Source organism: Dipodomys ordii, unplaced genomic scaffold, assembly GCF_000151885.1.
Source record: "Dipodomys ordii isolate 6190 unplaced genomic scaffold, Dord_2.0 Scaffold33, whole genome shotgun sequence".
NCBI lineage: Eukaryota > Metazoa > Chordata > Mammalia > Rodentia > Heteromyidae > Dipodomys > Dipodomys ordii.
In genome coordinates, this window is record NW_012267249.1 from 11,749,235 (window position 1) to 11,771,502 (window position 22,268).

Sequence of the window (22,268 nt, forward strand, 5' to 3'; positions counted from 1 at the left end):
ATGCTTGGTAAGAAATGTATGCATTATCCTGCCCATGTAATTGTAACCCCTCTGTACAGTATGTTCACAAATAAAAAATAAATAAATAAATAAAACTAATTTTGCTATTTTTAATTTAGCTGTTCTTAATTCTATACTTTACACATGCAAATATGTGTATTCAGGTGGGCATGTATATATATACATACATTTATCCACACATCCATTAAAGTATATGTTAGAGATAAAGAGGATAAGATGCAAGGATAAAGAGAAGCATGGAAAAAAGAGAACAAGCAAGCCTCAACACAGCCCTGAAATAAGTAAACCTGTCCTTAAAAAAATACAATATTACCTGCATCAAAGATTTACCATCAGTACATTTTATGAGCAGCTGATCCTTAACTTATTCTAAGACCAGAGTAGAGCTGCATTATTATAGAATCCAGTAAATGTCATTAGCGATAATTTTATGGGGCTGTTTGCACTGCTTTAATTATGTAGAGATGGTATTGCTGACCTTTTCCTGTCTCTTCTCCTTAGCAGCCCATCTCAGGAAAATTCCATGCTGTCAGGTGGTGAGGAAAGTTTAATTTTGTCCACAAAAACGACAGAAAAGCAGTTACAAAGCCAGAAGCCAAGGTGCCACATGAGGGTTACAGACAGATGAACAACTGTGAAAACCATTATTTTCCAGGGTTTATGTAAAAAGACAACCCATGAGCTTCACTGAGGCACATACAAAACTAGCCTCAGATAATGCTTTGAAACCATCTTTTAAATGAACTGTCTTGGTGTCCTATAGTTCATCAAAGGTTTCCTGTCTCTGAAAGGTCAACATTGTATCCCTTACCCTTTCTGAATCTCAGAATATCTTTTCAGCTCCTCATTTCAGAAAGGTGAGCAGGTGTCTCTCAGTCCTAACAATCATGATTCCACAGTTCACAGATTCTTAAGATAAATCATTAGAGTGGTATCATATATAGTCCTTTGTCTGTTTTTCCAGCCCAAGTTTTTTTTTTCTTTTCCTTTTCTTAAATCAATAGTTTTGGAATATCTAGGAGTGTTAAACAAAAAAAAACCTGATTAAATAAAGTCTAAGAGTTGAGACTACTCTGTCAACTTCACTATGACAAGTAAAATATCCCCTTTTTTAAAATCCAGGCTTTATAGCTTTTTAAATACTTAAGTCCTAATAATAGTGTTTAACCACTTTGGCATGATCAGATTTTAATTATCTATGCATTCAGGATGTTACTAAATGAATAGGTGTGTGTAATTCACCTCTAATCTCACCGAAAAGCACAAAAGGTCCAGTTGGGTTTTTGTACTCTAAGTTCTTCCTGTTTAGGTCCCTGGATAGCGTCCATTTGTAACACAACTCCTTCCAAGACCATATGATACCTTGGAAAGACAGCTGCAAACAACCACCCTGAGACCACTCAGGCTTAGTTAACTTCTTTTTCTGACAATGTCTGAATTATTTCTGACACTTTGGCTAATAAATGGCTTGACAACAAGAAGTTGCGCTCAAGTGAATTAAATATAGATTTGGTGAAGTGGTTAATGCACACGTCTTTCACTGTATGTAGGCACCAGCCTGTAGGCATCAGCTTGGTTCCAACATCAAGCCTTTTTCACCAGGAAGATGGTTGAGGAGGGACTTGTAGCCACTGCCAGACTCTGTGTGATTCCCTCTGCTTCTTCATGTGCACTTGGCATGGGCTCCTGGCCTCCTTTTGCATTTACTCAATAGCACAGGCTTTACTGACAAAGCTTGGGTTACTTGCCATAGCCTTTCTGGGGTTCTATTTGTTCTCTGCCCTCATTGTCACTCTTTTTTCTATTTCCATCTATTATATTTGGGTCAAATAAACTTACCAGGCCTTGGGTTTGGTGATTTGTGTGCACACTGAACACTCCATTCCCTTTGTATGCTAGTCTCTGAATCTGTTGTCAAAATTGACTCTCCTGGTCATACTGCCTCAATTTGTGATCTTCCTGCTCTGCGTCCTCTCTCTAGTCACTGACCTGTGGCCACTGTGACTCATTGGCCATGTTGTTCACACAAGTCACATAACTCATTAGCTAAACCAGTCTAAAGTCTTTGCTTCTTTTATGTGATGGGCAAGACTATTTATCCACACTTTGGTTTCTGGGAAAGGAATGACCTGCTCTTTGGCTCTGTGCACTGGAGAAAACAGTCCCCAAGGAAACAAAGCAAACCTTTTCTTGTTGCTGGTTCCTGTTTTCCCTTTTATACACACCCCACATTCCTTCATGGCCTAATGCTGAGTCACATCAGAAAGACTGGTGCCTTCCCAGCTGCAGCTTTTCAGCTCTCAGACCCCAAACCCTTGCCTCTCACCAGGCAGAATATATAAACATGGGCTGTATAGAAATAAAAGTCAGCAGTTCCTATCATTTCCTCCATCTGGCCCCAAATGGAGAGAGTGTCCTATAAAACCTCAAAAGAAGAGGCACTATAATCATTATTAATTACAAACATTTCTTGAGCAGATATTTTTAGGTCACTCTGTAAGTTATGGGAGATGCAGAGACAGCACAGGCTGTGAATTCAGAAAGCATGTGTGCATGACCATGTGCATGAGTATATGCACGCACGCACACATACATTATTTCTTCCCATATTATAACTTAATGCACTCACAAAGAATTGAATGTCTCCAGATAAGACATTGTACCCCAAATGTCCTGAGCTGAAGCTGAAAATATGATATCTATATCTCAACTTGCAGATTACAAAACATGTGAACATGTACTCTCACTTTATCCTTTGTCTAGCTATTATAGTCCGTCTACGTCCCTAACTGGTGACTGGAGATAAGGCTTTTGGAAGGTGATTGTCTTGAAGGAGTAGTACTCTAAAACATACTCTGACTCTAAAAACAGGACTATTTATTGCTCACTGAGAGGCAGTCCTAGTAAATCCTGATTAAGGCAACATTTCTTCATGCACCAGACTGATTAGCTCATTTCTTCTGCCCCTCAGCACCCTTTAACCCCAACCTTCTCTCTGGACACTATCCACCCAGCCTTTCATGGGGAAGGAAAGGGATGTATAGGTTAAGACGTCAGGTCAGGTTCTGTTTATATCCACCATTGGTAGACCCATTGCTAGAGGCAAGTGATTAAACCTTCTCTTGCCTCAACTGTTATATTGTGACATGCCACAGACCATAAGTTGAAAGTGATTTCAATGATACTAAAAATGACCAAAGTCATCATCTTAGTACTGATAAAAGTTTTATTATATGTGTGACAACTGTACATATCACTAGTAATGAAGTAAAAGCAGGCATCTATCAAAATATAGGAATGTTCTTCATATTAAGAACCTTAAAAGAAGGTTTGAGAGAAATGTTATGTATAAAATAATTAGCAAATGTGCAAAAGTATGTTTAAAAAGCGCTATTGGTGTTGTGCTACAGTTGACTTATACTGGCTCTCATGAGACAATTTTAAAAATTTCAGGCATTCAAGGTTGCTTGAAATTAGCCATCATGGGAGTATTTATACCCGAGAAAGTGGCAAACATTACAAACCAGTGCTCTTTTTCTTTCCTGAAAAGCCAGTTTACCAGCATGCCAACGATTAAGTTTAAAAAGTAGGTTGCAATATGTATCACAGGGGATAAATATTATGATTCATTACATGAACCAATACACAGAAGTATACCTTACGTAGTTTTAGTCTTAAAATTCATCTTTCATATGTATTGACCAAAAAGCTCATAGACATGTTCAACTATTTCCTATCCTTTACACAAAAAGAGAGGAAGAATTTTAGCAAATACAGAGGCATTTTTTTTCAGCTGCATTTCAGTTAAGAAGTTTTATGGGAGCTATTTCTGTACATTGCCATAAATGGAAAGGTTCAACTTCCCTACTAATCTAGAAAAAATGATTACATCATTTTATGCTCAACAGAATCAATTGAGACTTATGTGAATGAGCACAGTTTTATTATTAAAGATGAAAAGCCTCATCAAGAGGTGCTTTGCATTTCAGAGGCCACTAAATCTGCAATTTGTAGAGTTTGATAGTGTTCAAGGAGGGTCTGCATCAAATCTCTCCTGCCAAAGCAGATTTCCAATAAAAGCCAGTCAAAATGTTTCTACAGGTCACAAATCAATGCACGTATTGGGAAGTCAAGTTTAAATAACATCCAGAATCTTGTGGCTTCATTGTCTGTAGGTTAGTTAACAGTTCACAAGCAGTGGAATTTTAACACCTGAATCAAATATCTCTCATTGTCAACCAAAAAATTTTGTAAGAGTACATTGACTTCCAGTTCAAGGAACAAATTCATCAAGCTTAAGGCACCCAACAAAGGCTTGATATCTTAGCAAAATTAATAATAAAGCAGTTAATAAATTTTACATTGAAGTAACTTATCTAAAGAAAATATTTGAAAATGCTATCAATAATCAGAACAATACAAACACCAAAACTGAAGATCTAATCTAGAAAATTTAGCTTTCTATCACTAAAATTCATGCCAGGCATCAGTGGCTCATGCCTGAAATTCTAGCTACTCAGGAGGCTGAGATCTGAGGATCACGGTTCAAAGCCAGCCCGGGCAGGAAAGACTGTGAGACTCTTATCTCCAATAAACCACTCAGAAAACTGGAAGTGGTGATGTGGCTCAAGTGGCAGAGCACTAGCCTTGAGCTGAAGAGCTGAGGACAGTGCCCAAGCCCAGAGTTCAAGCCCCATGACTGACCAAAAAAAAAAATAAAAAGAAAAGAAAGAAAGCAATTCATGCCTATTATTCTATTTATTTATTTTTTGATAATTGCCCTGGGGCTTGAATCCTGATGCTGGATGCTGTCCCTGAGCATTTTTTTCAAGGCTAGTTATTCTTCCACTTGAGCCACAGCTCCACTTTCTGGCTTTTTTGTTTGTGTGTGGCTAATTGGTCTCACAAAATTTTCTGACTGGGTTGGATTTGAACAGTCAGCCTCTTAAGTATCTAGGATTACAAGCATGAACTGCCAGAACCCAGCTTCATGTCTATTATTTTAAAAATAGAAAATTTAGGAAATTATAAGGACAGGTACCTTGACTCTAAAGGAGAACAATAACTTTTCTGTTTTTTAAACCAGAGAAACTTATATTCTTTCTTACCCAATATAAAAATTGATGAAATTTTAAAAGGATGAAATTTTAAAGTTGGAGTAGGGGAAGTTGAGATCAAATTCTAATTCTACCTCTTATAAGATTTAATTGTGAAGAATCCAGTTTTCTCCTCCTTAGAATTATCACTATGAAGTAAAAGTGACTGGTTTCTGAAGTAGAGTCAGGAAAGCTAAGTTTGCTGGTCTGGAAATATGTTTACCTGGAATGATTATTATCTTATTGGATTAGAAATACATGCACATAGAAATAATCAAGTCAAATCTAGCCAAGTTCATCATTTCATAGTCAAGGAACTCAAGTTCTGAAAGTGGACATGGCTCATAAATAAGCTCAAAAGACTCAAAAAGAAGATGCAAGAATCCAATACCTAAGGATTTTCCATGAGCTCATTCCTAGCCCATTGTTATGGTCATTGTCTCAAGCAGAATAACTTTCATCCATCCAATTGTAATCACTGCCTTTTTGTTCACAAACTCCCCCTATCCCTTTCACAAGATATAGTAGGGAGCCTCCCACCCAAGAAACGCTAATATTTTGTTCAATGAATGAATAACTCAATGAATGGAGACAAAATACGTTGGCCTAATTCCTTGAAACATACCTTTTTAAAATAATCCACATGTGAGGATCATAATTCTCCCTTTTCTTCCATTTCATAATAATGAAACAATCTGACTAAAAATGATTTAAAAATGTTTCTTGTCTTTTGACTTCTTAAAAACGTGAAATGCTGTATTTGGATAATCATACGAACAGTATTAGTTTTGTTTTGTTTTTGTCAAATAAGTATCTTTGCTCTGTGCTACTCAATTGCATTAGGAATCAAAGTTCCCAGTGAGACAGAACAACAGCAACAATAAGAAAAGCCTCTTGAGGAAACTTGAAGCAAGACAAATAGAGGAGAACAATTGACATGTAGGTCAATTATTTTCCATCCTTTTAAAAGAAAATACTTTGCCAACTAAAATTAGACCATGAGTCTTTGCAGCCTGCTACTTTATACGGAGTGATTGAACTGATATATAAATGATTTTATATTACATTCTTCATTCTTTTTTATTTGCATCCAAACCTGCCAGATCTCTGCAATTATGCTAAATATTGATTTACAATTTCTCTCGGCTTATTCTAACAATGCACCCAGATGAAAATCATAATATTATTTTATGTATAGCTTTAATATGATGGTATGAAATGACTAGTAAAACGGACTGCTTTTCAACCATGCTGACTACTGTCAAGGCAGTTTTGTAGAGCCCACAGATAGGACAATAGGAAAGGCATATGTTAGGAACCAATACTCTTAGGACATCGTAGATTTGACTGGTTCCCTGTAAGATCAATTGAATTTTGACTTTTCCATCTTTGAACAAAAAAAAAGACACAAAAATGTATAATAACCAAAAATGGCATTAAAAGAAGATAATAGAGCAGTTGAAAGAACAGGTGAATGAGAAGAAAAATTTAGAACCAGCATTTTTTAATCTGTCCTGGGGCTTGAACTCTGGGCTGGAGCTCTGTCCCTCAGCTCTTCAGCTCAAGGTGAGCACTGTGCCACTTGAGCTACAGCACCACTTCTAGTTTTCTGGTGGTGTATTGGAGATAAAAATCACATGTACTTTCCTGTCCAGACTAGCTTTGAACCACGATCCTCAGATCTCAGCCTCCTGAATAGCTAGGATCACAGGCATGAGCCACTGGCACCCAGCTAGAACCAACAATTTTTTTTTTCACAAGTATTTGTAAGCAGGCTTGGATTGAAGGCATGAACCACTGACACCTGGGATAGTTTCCATTTTTTAATTGCATTTCTCAAATATACAAAGCACAGTTTCTTTAAAAAGGCAACCTTAAGTTTTGGGGAATGAACCAGTGTTTATTTCCTCCCAAAACAAGGAACAGGTTATTATGTAAAAGGAATAGTTTAATTGATCAGGAAATGATGTATGGACTGAAACTCTCTTCCTTATCTTCTTTTTCCATTCAGCTTGAGGTATCTCTGCTTATGCAGAGCTGGATACTTAATTTGGTTTTGGTTGACATACTTCAAAACTTAAATCCTAAAATCTCAAGCAATGTTACGTTTTTGCACAAAGACCAATGGAAATACATAATGGCTATCATATATCAAATCCCCATTATGCTCCAATCTGTCTGCAAGCAAGGTGTTTATCAGCTTCATTTCTGGAAAGAGTGAATTGAGGAACAATTTTCCATAATTTGAAAGGACTAACTGAGTTTCAAACCTCCACCATTCAAAAAGTAAACATTCGGACTGCTACAGCATTTTTTGAATCATTGAAAATTTCTTTTTGAATATCAGTCTCTCTCATGTAGAGAAAAATAAAATAAGAAACACCAGTTTCAGCAGTTTGGAACTGTGAACATGCGTTCTTGGGAAATCTCTAACATCCTACCTTTACTTCTCATTTGTTTCTGCATTTCTTTGGGCTCTGTGTTTCAACATCCTGCCCAGGCTCTCTCCTCTGTCACAGGTTCTGGAACTGACTCCTGCTCCATGCACTCTTGCAATTGATGCTGAAACTTCCAAATTCCTTTTTTGTTCTGAAGACTCTAACCAAGGACAGGAATCTCAGTATCTCTCTACATACTCCTCAGAGCCTATGGACTGAGGCCAGCCCCCCATCTCCCTAAGTCCCTGTTTTCCAGGGTTCTAACCTGAGATAATGTTTCATGGCTCCAGCTTGTCTAAAGGAAAAGATTTATAGAAATAATTTTAGAGTACTTATCTTATATTGTTGCCTATGACTTATCTGGTAGCATGCACTTATTGCAGGCACAGACAAAGGTTTCAGACTATTGATTCCATGAGAAAGAAATGTTTAAATCTACGTTAAAATGAGTTTAGATGATCAGAAATAAATCTAAAGTCATTTTCTGACTTTTAAAAAGCAACATAGGGGGATTGAGAAGGTGGCTCAGTGGTAGAGTGTTTGCATGCATGAGGCCCTGAGGTCAATTCCTCAGTACCACATAAGCAGAAAAAGCAGGAAGTAGCATTGTGGCTCAAGTGGTAGAGTGCTAGCCTTGAGCTAAAGAGCTGAGGGATAGTGCCCAGGCCTAGAGTTCTGGCCCCAAGACTGGCAATAAAGAAATAAATAAGTAAATAAATAAATAACTGAATGTAAATCGCTTTCAATTAAGAAAGAAAATCCTTCGTATATAGGTAGTATTCTACTCAAGATTTCAAAAATGAGCTACAGACAGTAAGTGCATGTTAAAAACAGAAGCAGGTAAACCAAGTGGCTTACACTATGATTTTAGCCTCTCAAGGATGTTGAGACCTAGTGATCTCATACAAAGAACATATAACACAAAGATGAAAGAAAGGGGGAAAAACAAGAACAAAAAGATCTGTCAGTCCAGGCAGACAAATCCAAAAGACTAATCTTATCTCTAACCAGCAAAAAAACAGGAGGCCTGGCTCAATTGGTAGAGTGTCATCTGTGAACAAAAAGCAGAGAATGAGGAGCCTTAAGTTCAAACCGCAGAACTAGCCCCTGCCCCCAAAAAGAAAGAAAATAGAAGAAGAGTCAAGAAAAAGTAGAGGTGCTAACATTTTAGTTAGTGCTATCAACAACTTGCAAAGCACATATTACACAAAGATGAAACAAAGGAAAAAACACAACAATGAAGTAAGATCCCAGATTTTGCTTTGAGTTACACAAAAGCTATGTGACAATCTAGAAATCTGATAGTTACAAATTTGAACATCGAAAACTCAGACATCTAAGCCCACTATTAGTAGCCAATCACTAAAGCACTCTAGTGGACACCGGACTGCCTAAAAAATCCATTCCCAAACCTTTCTCCCTTATCTATCTCCTACAGTAGAGCTTAGAAAAGTCAAACACATGCTTTTCTGTTCTCCTTTGTAGTTAAACATGTCCATTGATACGGTTATAGTCAGTTACATAAAAGGAAAGTCTACTGGAAAGATAATGTTTTTGTTTGGGGGTCTCTCTTTTATCTTTCCCTATGAGATGATTTTATAGTATCTTATCTGAAAAGTATAATTAAAATATTAAATCTGTCTATTGTTTAAGCTATTACAATCATTTTCTCTTGCTAACAGCTGAACACATTCATAACTGATAGCATCATCATGATGCTCAAGGACAACAAAGGTCAGAAACCTATTCTTAAAGCTTTTCCAAGCACTCAAATGAATCCCTGTGAAATGAATTCCTGGAACATTGTAAGCACTAATATGATCTTGGCACATAGTAGACACTTAGGACCTATGAACTAAAGGGATGAGCAAATGTGCTCTTAGAATGATAATAAATGACTATAAAAGAGTTTTTAGCAACTACTGCACTAAGTTTAGGGTGTAGTCTTGGGAACACACTAAAAACCCAAAGACATACAGTTATGCAATTGCCACATTTAGGAGTTTATATGAGAGATACAAAGACCATCCAAATGATATGAGAGAAGTGTCTATGTGATCCCTTTGGGTTTAAATTTAAAAACACTTTAGAAACAGCTTTTCAGATAGTATAATGCTGCCAATATAACTTTACAAACAGGAAGAAACCATAAGGATATGGAGTGGAAATGAATGAAAAAAATCTACTAACTATAATTATTTATGGATGGTAAAAGCTAAAGCAGTTTTGATTTTCTTCTTTGTACTTTTCTTCTCAAAGTATAACATTTTCAAAATACAAAGAAGGTGGAGAATAAAACCTTACTTGGATACTTACTCAGATACTCCAAGTTCTGGCTGACCTTACTATTATTTTTATTTGAAACTAAGCATTAGAACTAATATTACTATAAGTAGCTTGGAACAAGCCATGAACAGAAGCAACTTCCCAAAATGAAAGCCACGTAATATTCACAAATACAAAATATTATAGTCCATTGCATATAGAGAACACCAAATTAATTGCCACTGTAAAACACAATGCTTCAATTCAATTTAAAATCCTTAGTTTTTAATGCTGTTTCATAACTACTTTATGCAATTTATACCGCCTGTTTAGTACCCTGCTGTTTCTTCCCTTGCCTTAATATTTTGCCCTAAGACTTTTCATTAATTTATAAATGTTTATGACTATTATAGAAAAATAATAACAGTCACAGAAAATGTATCACCAGCTTAAAATGTTCAATTTTATAACTCAATCAGCATCAGCCACTGAGATATGGGGGATAATTTGATTACTAATCAGACTTAGCCAAAGTTCAACCCTTACCTGTAGAGATCACTGATTTATGCTCTTAATTATCTTTCTTTGAAGGACCTTTCCTCATACACTTTGCTAGCTTTGGCTTTGATTTCTCTTTTGAAACTTGGGCTTTAAATGTCCCTCCTTGGGTTAATATGCCCTTAAATTGGTGAAATCCTAACCCCCAATTGGGTATTAGACAGTGAGCACTTTGGGGAAAGGGCACTGACTAGAAGAGTTGATACTTTGTGAATGGACTTAGCACCCAGAAAAGAGATACCCTCATTCTTGACACTCCTGGCATGTGATGACACTGCTAGAAGGCAGCCAATGGGAGCCAATCAGTAGTTCCTTACCAGAAACAGAAGCTGCCAACACATGGTTCTTAGACTTCCCAACTTCCAGAATTGTGGGAAATAAATTTCTCTTGTTTATAAGCTGTCCAGTCTGTGGCATTTTAGTAACCCAACTGTACCATCACACCCATGACTCCTATACTGTTACAGATAAATCTTTCTGTATGTTCATATAATCTCTTCTGTATGCATATCTGTGTTTCAATCTCCTTTTCTTACAGGGACACCAAACTCAGTGGATTAGGGCTTATCCCATTGATCTAATTTAGCATTATCATTTCATTAAATATATGTCTCCAAATGCAATCACATTCTGAGGTGCTGAGGGATAAGAATTCAACACAGGAATTAGAAGAAGTGCACCATTCAGTCCATAACATCTGGATAAGCAAACAGGTAACTTACATAATATGGACTTATACGGAAAAAAATAAAGAATATCTGTCTTTGATTCCTAGAAACCCAAACAGCTACAGCATGAGTCAAAATTATCTGTGGTAGCAAACAGAAAAGGAGCATTAATGACCCATGGGAAAGAGATGCAGATATTCTGAATCCCACCCCATACATGAAGGAAGCTGATATGGAAATGGAGAGGATTACAAGGCTCTCAAGTGATAATCCTCTCCGCATGGGGAAATCATGAGTCTTGGCATAAGAAATTGCACAGTAATCTGCCCACAGACTAAGAAAGAGTGATGCACATAAAGGAGAAATAGGGTCAAAGTAGACTCCTAAGAGAATGAGACATATTTATGAGATCTAGATCTATATTAGTACACTTTTCAGTGCTCTTCATTTATCATCTCCTTCTTGTGGCCCAATATACAAGCAATGATTTGCCAACAAGCCTCGAAAAAACCTTTAATTCTAACACTGACAGAATCTCAGTAAGGCATGATTTTTCAAGCTGCACCAGTCAACTTGTCACATCTTTTTCGCTTTTCGTCAGAAAAACCTTAATCCAAAAAAGCAAGGTCTCCACTGAATTACTTTAATCCAAGTGCGTTTTCCAATACAACATTTCTCAGCAATGATGTTACAAATGAAAGATGTGTTGCCATACTGGGACTGTTGCAAAAAGAGAATGATTTTAATTTTCTGGGTAATGAAAGAACCACTGGTTGTGTTCATCTGGGACTCAAAGGTAGAGAAAGCCTTATTATTTTGAGGTTGACTGTCTTTTTGAGACAGACAGCTAGAACAAGGCCTATGGTTGTCAAAAACACCTGTAAGACTCCCCATTGACCTGCCATTGCTGGAGTTCTATTCTAAGACCTCTCCAAGTCCCCAACTAATGACCAAACTCAAAAAGTACTGAGATTTCAGATTATTTAATAATTTAATACTGATTTGAGGACAGAGAATTGAGCCCAAAAGTTGTGCTTCCTTCTCAAAAAACATTCTGAGCTTCTTAATGCATATTAGCTGAGAAACTCCTTGCCTCTCTTCCCAGTTCCAGATGCTTTTCCTCAGCACAGACTCAGAAAAGAAAGGAGAATGGCACAGAAGACTGCATTGGATGGAACTCTGTGCTCTACACCAGAAATTCAAAACACAGGATAACTTAAAAAACATTCCAGGTTGAGTCCAGTAAAGGGTTGTTTTAAGAGAATCAAATTCTACTCCTCTGTGCTCCCCTAAAATTGATCTTCCTGGAAATAAACTTCCAGTATGTTTATTCACACCCCCCCCGCATGCTCTCTGCCCTCCCCCCACACACCATTTTATAATCTCCTTTTATTTTTATATAAAAAAGGCATATCTTTTATCACTTGATATCTTAGGGTGCATTGAACTTAGAAAAACATCTCAGAAACAAAGGGTCAATTTTAAGTATTGATTCCACAAATGGCCTTTATAACTTCAATACAACATTGATCAGAAATCTCATAGCTCACAATATGTTATTTTAGTACAACTGAAGCAGGAATTAATTGAGTTGTCATCAAAAGTTCATCCAGCTGGGCACTTGTACCCATTCCTGTAATCCTAGCTACTCAGGGTTAAAAATATAAGGGTAGCAACTCAAAGCTAGACTGCACAGAAAGTCCAATTAACAAGTTTAAAAAAAAAAGAGCCAGAATTGAAGCTGTGGCTCAAGTGGTAGAGTACTAGCCTTGAGCAAAAAAGCCAAAAGAGAGCATGAGTCCCCAAGCTCAAGCCATAGTATCACCAGCAAGAAAAAGAAAATAAGTTTATCAAAATGAAATGGGGTGATAGATTACTGTATGATTTTTGAAGGAATCCAAGCAAGATGAAGTGACTATTGACTTATATGAGCATGGGGAAAATGATAGACATGGTATCGTTTAGAAAAAGATCAGAATCTCTACCACAAAATGATCAGAGGAGAAACCATGATGAATAAATTTTTTTCAGTCAATTTAATTTAAACCAAGTGACTCCTCGAAGTTAATTTGTTAGTATTTAACAGGAGGAGGGATAGAATCTACCCATTTGAAATTTAATTGTACAATAATTTTAAGTCAGAAATTCTAGGAGAAAGGGATAATTTTGGTAGTGAGAGTGTACAACAATCTAGAATGCTACCACTGACATGACTACAAACTAACCTACAGAGTCAGACAGTTTACACCACTCAAGTGATCCATGGTCACTTTGGTCTAAACCATGTGGCAAGGTTACAATTTTTGTTACTTTTGGATACAGACACATCTAAACATTGACAACTTTGCTTCTGTTTTTTTTTTAACTCTGGCAATAAAAAAACTGAGTTTGCAAGTAGTGAGGAGGTGTTAATTCAGTCTTTATCATACTTCAGTGTATTCTCATTACAGAAATCCTTCTTGACATTAACGACAAAGAAGTCTAAACAGACAAAAAAGAACCCCTAAACCTCAGAACAATTCTTCAAAACGTACATCTGCTGCATGTTTTTCTTGTCATGGACTCTAGTGCTCCTCATATTTTTTTTTCCTCAAAGAAAATTTACAGCTGAGTGTGACTGTCTCTACTTAGGGCCAAGTGAATCTTTCCCACAGAGAATCAACTTCATATGGAGTCAGTGATGAACTTGAAGGAGCCAGAAGACCTGTATCATTTTATTCTCATGCATGACTTGGGAAATAAAGTCTCCAATTCATCTCTAGGGCCACTGCACAATCCACAACAACACACATACACACACACACACACACACACACACACACACGAGGATCTGTCAATTGAAATTTTCCATTCTAAAACAATTTCATTTCCTAACAAATGGAAAGACATGGAAAAAATTATATTAAGTGAAGTAAGCCAGGCCCAAAGAAACATAGGTCCCATGGTTTCCCTTATTTGTAATAACTAGTATATGTCTGAGACAAGCAGAAACAGTCAGATAAGTTAATGCTAGGCGAAATGAACCCCAAGATAAGCACTCAAGTGGTTTTTCTTTCTTTCTATTGTTTCTAACATATTTATAAGATGATTTTTTTGTTGCTTTGTATGTCCCTCCCCCATGGTATGACCCCTGTTTTCACTGTATTTGATGTTGGTATAATTTGTGGAGGGGAGGGGAAAAAACAAATTGTTTAAATAGGGATTCAGGTAGACCCATTGCAACAATGAGATGTACAAGATGTTATGTCGAAAAATGAACTTTACAACTTTGGCAGGAGTGGGGGGCAAGGATCTGAAGGGGAAACAAATGAGGAGGCTACAATGCTTGATAAGAAATGTACTCATTACCTTGCTCACGTAATTGGTAATTGTAACCCTTTTGTACAGTATTTTCACAATTAAAAAAAACTTAACTGCTCTATGCAGTTGTTTAGATCTGCAGTTTCTCTGTTGAGTTTTTGCCAAGTTGATCTAGTTAGTGGGGATAGTGGTGTGTTAAAGCTCCAAAAATTAATGTCTTTGGATGTATGTGAGATCTGAGGGAAAGTAATGTTTCTTGGATAAATTTGGGTGCTCCGTTGTTTGGCAAATAGAGATTTAGAATTGTAATATCCTCCTGAAGGAGAGTTCCCTTAATTAGTATATAGTGACCTTTTTATTCTCTTCTCACTAATTTTAATTTGAAGTCTATTTTATCTGATATTAGGATTGCAACTCCCGCCTGTTTATGGGGGCCATCTGCTTGGTAGATTTTTTCCAGCCTTTCACTTTCAAAATGTGTTTTTATGGGCAAGATGTGACTCCTGAAGGCAGCAGATAGAAGGATCTTGCTTTTTAATCCAACTAGACAGTCTATGTCACTTAATTGGAGAGTTAAGTCCGTTAATGTTAAGAGTTAGGACTGAGAGGTGTTTGGTAGTTCCTGCCATGTTATCCACCTTCTTGGGGGCTGCAACAACTGGGTTCTTCCTATGGTTCTTGGATTCTCAGTTTGGGAGTGATTTCTTGGCCTTTATTGTGGTCTTGTTGGTTTTCTATGCATATTGCAGCATTATTTACCATAGCTAAGATATGGAACCAATCCAGATACCCCTCAGTAGATGAATGGATCAAGAAAATGTGGTATATATACACAATGGAATTCTATGCCTCCATCAGAAAGAATGATACCACCCCACTTGTTAGGAAATGGAAAGACTTGGAAAAAATTATATTAAGTGAAGTAAGCCAGGCCCAAAGAAACATAGGTCTCATGCTTTCCCTTATTTGCAATAACTAGTATATGTCTAAGATAAGCAGAAACAGTCAGATAAGTTGATGTTAGGCAAAATGAACCCCAAGATAAGGACTCAAATGTTTTTTCTTTCTTGCAATTGTTTCTAACGTATTTATAAGATGATTTCTTTGTTGCTTTGTGTGTACCTCCCCCACAGAATAATACTTGTTTTTACTATATTTGATGGTGGTATAATTTGTGGAGGGGAAGAAAAAAAACAAATTGTTTAAATAGGGATACAGGTGGGCCCATTGAAACAATGAGATATAAAAGACGTTATGTCAAAAAATGAACTTTACAACTTTGGCAGGGGAATGGGGGGGGAGGGAAGGATGGTAAGAAGAAACAAAGGAGGAGGCTACAATGCTTGATAAGAAATGTACTCATTATCTTGCCCATGTAATTGAAACCCCTTTGTACAGTATTTTCACAATAAAAAAACTTATTAATTAATAAAAACAATTTCATTAGTTGGAAATGATGTTTTATATTCAACCTCCACCAAATTACAATGCAACTCAGATTCACTCTATTGTCTTTGACAGCAGTTTTTAAGGCCATTTTTATTTACTCTAAATTCTATCTGAACAAAGCCATTACAGGTTCTTTGTAATTTTTATATCCAGTGTTTCATGCTGTAATTAAGCAAGCAAAGAAACTCTGAGGAGATACCAAGAAAAAGCACCAGGACATCACTTATTGACTGGTGGAATTTCAGGACCCTAAAATTTCTGTTTTATTGCACAACTACACTTTATTACCATTTTATCCGTAAAAATGTAATAAGTGTAAAGTACTTCAGTAATGATAAAGAGCTTGCTCAGCTTTAATGAAATCTTCTATTTGCTACTGAAACTTGTATTATTTCCAAATGGTAACACAGGCCAAGAAAATGCTACTTTTATCTAAGGTGGAAACTAGAGCAATTTGAATAATTTTGTTCTTGAGTGAATTCTTGGGCATTTAGATTTGTTACATATGTTCATTGTTCCCCCTTATTTTTTAATAAATATCACAATAAAGGCCAAAATCCATGTACATATGACCATATAAGATGATGTTAAGTGAAATGAACCCCAAGACAGGGACACAAATTTCTTTTTTTTTTTTTGATTGGTTGTGGGGCTTGAACTCTTGTCTTGGGCGCTGCATCCTTGTGCTCTACCGTTTGAGCCACAGGCTACTTCCGGTTTTCTAGTGCTTTACTGGAGATAAGAATCTCATGGATTTTCCTGCCCGGGCTGGCTTTGAACCACAATCCTCACATCTCAGCCTCCTGAGTAGCTAGGATTACAGGCGTGAGCCACTGGCGCCCTGCTATCTTTTTCTTTCTTGCTATTGGTTCTAACGTATTTAGAATGTACTATGTGATTTTTTTAGTTGCTTCATGTGTTTCTCCCTCACGGTACAACCCCTGTTTTCACTGTATTTGATTTCGGTGCCCTGCATCTTATATATAGACTTCTCTAATTCAGCGAGGGAAAGGGAAAAAACAAAATGCTTAAATAAGGATACAGGCTGACCCATTGTAACAATGAGATGGACACAACACTATGTTAAAAATGAACTCAACAACTTGGGGGAGGGAGGAGTTATGGAGGTGGGAGGGAAGGGATGGTAGGGGAAAACAAAGTAGGAGGCAACAATGTTCAATAGGAAATGTACTCATTACCTTACTCATGTAACTGTAACCCCTCTGTACAGCATTTTTACAATAAAAAACGTACAAAAAAGAGATTGATACTAAAAAAAAGAAATATCACTATATATATATATATATATGCTACAAAATCATTCTGCAATCCTATGTCAAAATATTAGTTATGGCCATGTACCAGCAGAATTTCTGCATATTTAGGATCATGCACATCAAAGCCACTGACCATGTGTGGATAAGGACATAGGTTCTGAAGCTGGCCTTGTGTTCTAACTTCAGAGCTTCCTAGCTGTAACTCAACTTCCTTATCTGAAAAGATGAGGTTGCCCTGAACTTCCTCATGAAGTGAGTAGGAAGTAGAAATGAGCGATGTCATGTGGAATATTACAATAGAGCCTAGTTCATGGCAAGCACTTAAGAAATGTTTAGCTCTCACACAGTTATCACATGTGAACTCATGCTCCTCTTCACTGAATGTGTTCGTTCAACATATAACTGGTTCAGTTCCACTTTTTTCTGAACACTTTCTTACGTACAGATGGAACAAAGATTCATAAGGTATGTTGCTGATTTTCACATGTTAATGCACAGTCTTTGTTGCCATGTCAATATCTTTCTTGAAAAGTACTGTGAAGCACCACTGTTTCATTAAATCAGATTTTTTTCCTTTTCCCTCATATATTTCCCTCGTATAAAGCTTCAGAAAAATTTGACTGCAATTTTTGAAATCTTAATCATGCATAATGAAATAGGAAGCTACAGGTTTTTCCACATTTTAAAAGCGATGATTAAATGGTCTAATCAGACTCTAATGCAGCCAAAATCTTGAAAAACATAGGAAGACAACCATGACGGACACATTCATTTCCCCAACTTCAGGCATTCTGTAAAGAGCAACTTAAAAAAAAAAAACTATGACTTGCATCTCATGTGACCCATGTCCAGGAAGTCAGCCTCAAAAAATATTAAAGTAGCTAAACTCAATACAAATTAAGAAAAATTATGAAGCTCTTTTAAGCATAGCGTCATCTCTCTGCAAAAGGTTCTAAACCTGACTCCAACAGGGTATCTTATATGACTATGATATTTTATTTCAAACATTAAAATATGTTCACCTGATTGTAACCCTAGCTTAGGGACTGAGATCTGCATTACTGCCGTTTAATACCGACCCTGAGAGAAAATGCCATGAGATTCCATCTCCAATGAATCAGCAAAAGGCCAGGTGGGAGCTGTGGCTGAAGTGGTTAAAGTACAGCTATGAGCAAAAGGAGTGTGAAAGTAAGGCCTTGAGTTCAACCATTAATACTAGAAAGAAACAAATAGTATTCAAGCTTCATTCTAAATCCCAAGGGCATGACTAATATGACATTTCAGACATCAGAAATTTCAAATGATGTCAAATATCTTCCCCTCTGCTAATGTTCTGCTCCTAAAAATATGCTCTGTATTTTTAAATGGCTTTTTCACATTAACCCTAAGATCAGTATAGTTATCTTTTTTACTAGGTGAATCATAATTTCAAAAGAATCATCTAATTACTTTCTACTGGTTAATTTTGAAGGAGGTTGGATGTTCTCTGTTTCATTAAAGAATAATGACCTTTTAGTGCAATAGCCAATAGTGACTGCGGGAACTTTCTAGGGTATATTAAATATTGGCAGCAGACTTCTGGGGAGTAGTCCCCCTCATCCAAGCTTCGTCTTCTCCCCTTTCCTTTCTCCTGTCATATCACTTTTCCTTGGTCGAAATCCTTCTAGAAGACCCTTGGGATGCTTTTGAGAGCAGGAAGATAGAAATCGTGTCATAAGCGGCCTTCCTCCACAATGACAGCTCCAGCAACTTGAAAATCAACGCGAGCCCCGTGTATACGCCAGCCCCGGTGAAATGAGAACTTCTCTCTGCCTCCAATCCCCCAACACATGAATATTGTGATAAGCTCCACGTTTGCATTTAAACACATTATGCTCCCACCACAGGATCTTTTTCATTCCAGCTAACCTCCCTGCTTCATGGATGCGTTTTTCACATTCTTTTTTTTTAATCGTTCCAGGATGAAAATTTCAGGAGGCGAACATTGGTGAAAGAAGCAAGGATGGGGCCGGAGGAGATGGGATGCCTGGGATTTCTGCCACCCTCCTGCTAACAGAGAATCCATAATTCCCCCCACCCCAGCCCTCCTTCTCGCTTCCCCCTCTCGCCCCTTCCCTCTGCAGCACGCGGGAGGAGGAGGGGCTGCTGGCTGGAGCCACCAGCAGTGGAAAAGCTCCAGTTGTCACTTACCCAGCGGGGTGAGAATGGCTCATTTTTGCAGAATCTCTTTCTGACCCCGCCGCAGATGCGGTGGCTGCGTGTGCGAGGGCCCGGCCCCAGTGCGAGGTCTGAGCCCTGAAATCCACGTTTGCGTGGTGGCTTCGCACTGCGGTAGCCCCTTGCATCGGGGCACCTGGGCTGGGACGCCGCAGCAGATCAGCACAGGGCTACCCACAGACTCCTGGGGCCCCAGCTGCCAGCGGTATCCACAGCCACCCGGTTGCTAAGGGAGGAGAGAAGGCAAGCACCCTGGGTATGGAGAAGCAGCAGCCCTGCAGTAACTGAGCCTGGGGATAGCTGGAAGTTAAGCCAGCTTCCAACCTTCTTTTGGGGCCTTGATGAGGGAGGAGACACACACCACCTTTCATGCTTGTTGCTCTGGGACATGAGTTCCTAGGCACCTGTAATCTGAACACACACACACACACACACACACACACACACACATGCACTCACGCACGCACCCTTTTGGCCCTTTGTTTCCTGCTAAGCTCTGGGGAAGGAAGAAGGAAGAACTGAGCCTTATCTACAGACAGCAAGAGCCAGCACAGCCACAGTCAACATGTACTGGTTTCCCACCCCAAAGTAAACTGCAAGTTTGAGAGAAAGAAACAAGCTTCTTCTCCTAATCCTGGGTGGATTTTGTTTCAGCATCCGCAGGGAACTGCTGTACCCTCCTGTCCTCCTTGGAAAATCCCCATTCTTGCCCATCTCTAGGGCCCTCTCTGGTTTATGCAGGCAAGGCTGGCAGCCTTGATGTTTCCAGAAAGAGAAGAAACACGTACACGTTATAAGGCATTCTGTCCCAGAATGTACCTTTCAGTCAGAGACTAGAATGCAAGGCTTCCATGAGCAAGCCTGGGCCTGGATGAAAAGCTATTCGAGGCCTTGGGGGAGCCAGTGGATTTACTGTATTTGTATGGTCTGTTGTCAAAGCCTGTTTTTGCTTTGCTGGCTTCCATGATAGGGAGGAAGTGGGAAGGGCATCCGCTCTATAAAGGCATTCTGCTTTCCACATGTCATAAATAAAAACCCACTGATCATGACAGCGACTCACTTCCTTAACATAATATTCAAGACTCTTCATCATCTGACCCCAGTATCCTCCATCAGCCTCATGGTGACCACTTTTTCCACATTTGCTACCTTAAACTCCATTTCATAGCCATGAAAACTGAAGTACAGGGAACTTAATTATTTTGCCTGACATCTACAATGGCTCCTCAGTGGAAAAGAGGATCCAAATTTTAACAAGTGCAACTAAGATAGATTTTCCTCACAGGGAAGGGCATGTGTGTGTTCATATTCTAACTCAATGGTTTAGGTCCTGAGACTGAAGGACTCAGATCTGTTTAGAGGACTAAATGCATAGAGGTTAGGAAAGGCAGAAATCTAATCTTTCCCATATGTTTAACACCCCCCCCCATTATGAGTCCTGTTTGAGGTTGCCCTCAGTGCTTATTATAAGTAGATTTTTACCTGGATGTGAATCAGTGGGTGGGGAAGGAGGGGCAGGATAGACTAGAAAAAGGCATTATCATATGCCCTAGGAGATGCCAATCCCTAAGGGTAGTGTAAATAATGTAATTTTATATAGGTTCTACTTGTTACTTATGAATTCACTTTTTTGAAATAGAGAATGATATTTTCTCACTGGTAGAAGAAAAAAAGAAGTTAAAACACATGATTCAGATGCTCAAGAATCTGTCTAAATGCATCCTTGGCATTCTGCAGACATTGAGGTACCCTCAACAGCATGCCTTAATTCATAAATGAGGTTGGAGCTCTCCACCCCTGTGAGCTACACAATTTCACATCCCTGATGAAAACGGTAAGGAAGCTACTAATTTTCACTTCAGAAAATGCTCACTGTGAAAATGCATGGGGAATTTAGCCAAAAGGAATTTTTATGTTAATTTCTAGTATGGAGAAAGGGAATAAAGAAAAAAAACTAAATTAAACTGTTTCAATACTAAATACTCACTGGAGTCATTTTCATTTTCTCTTAGGAAAACAAGCCCCCAATGTTCCAGTAGTATCATAAATTCATAAAAAGATTTGTGTTTATTAGAGAAAGACCCATGGAGTAGAGCTAGGGGTTAAGAGACAGAGAAAAGGAAGAGGCAGAGAAACAAGATTCCACCTACATTGTTGACTCAGTAACTATCATGGGTGAACTGTTGCTCAAGGAAGAATCTCAAAAGATCTGAACTGCCAATATCAATGTCCTATCACAGGACAGGCAATCTGAGGCTTACTCACTAAATTCAACCCACTATCTGCTTTTGGAGAGTTGGTTAACAAGAATGTGGTGACATTTGTAAATGCTTGGAAAAAGATTCATGTTTTCCCTTATATGTAGAAGCTAGATTTAGCTAGCAAAGCCATAAGTAAATGCATTGGGTGGTATGCAAGTGTATATAAATGTATTAACTGAAAAATAGTAGATTTAAGAATGATCTCAAATAGTGCAATTCCTTAGAAAGGCAAAGGTCAGCAAAATAAAATATTAGGATGTAGGTACTCAAAATGGGTGGGGTAGAATCAAGGGGCAAGTGATAGACTAATTACGGGGAGCAAAGGAGAAAATGTAGACAAGAATCCAATATACATTGTGCAAAATTAAGAAGAGTGAGGGAAGGAGTGGGCAGAGGGGAATGAGGGAGAAAGTTGAAAGGGGTGACATTGATCAAGACATACTGTATTCATAAGCTGCTTTGTTAAGTGACTACTCTTATACCACCACTAAAGATAATTTAAAAAGAGCAATATATATGAGATATGAAAATTATATGAAATTCCTATCTCAACATCAGTGAATAAGGTTGTACTGGAATACAACCACACCTATTTGTGTGCAAGTCTTCTATGGCTGGCTGCTTTTAGACAACAAGACGATAGCTGGATACTTCCATCAATGATATTATGGCCCACAAAACCTAATATCCTTCCTCTGTAAGAGGTTTGACCCTGTCT

General features: G+C 38.0%; 1 protein-coding gene across 1 annotated transcript in view; it reads right to left on the reverse strand.

The window, feature by feature from the left end:
• Erich3 (glutamate-rich 3) overlaps positions 1 to 19,431 on the reverse strand; it is a 92,037-nt gene extending 72,606 nt beyond the window's left edge. Inside the window, 1 exon segment of the mRNA XM_013016805.1 lies at positions 19,263 to 19,431. Coding sequence (XP_012872259.1) covers positions 19,263 to 19,417 — 155 coding nt within the window. The 5' untranslated portion in view covers positions 19,418 to 19,431.
• Positions 19,432 to 22,268: the final 2,837 nt, after the last annotated feature.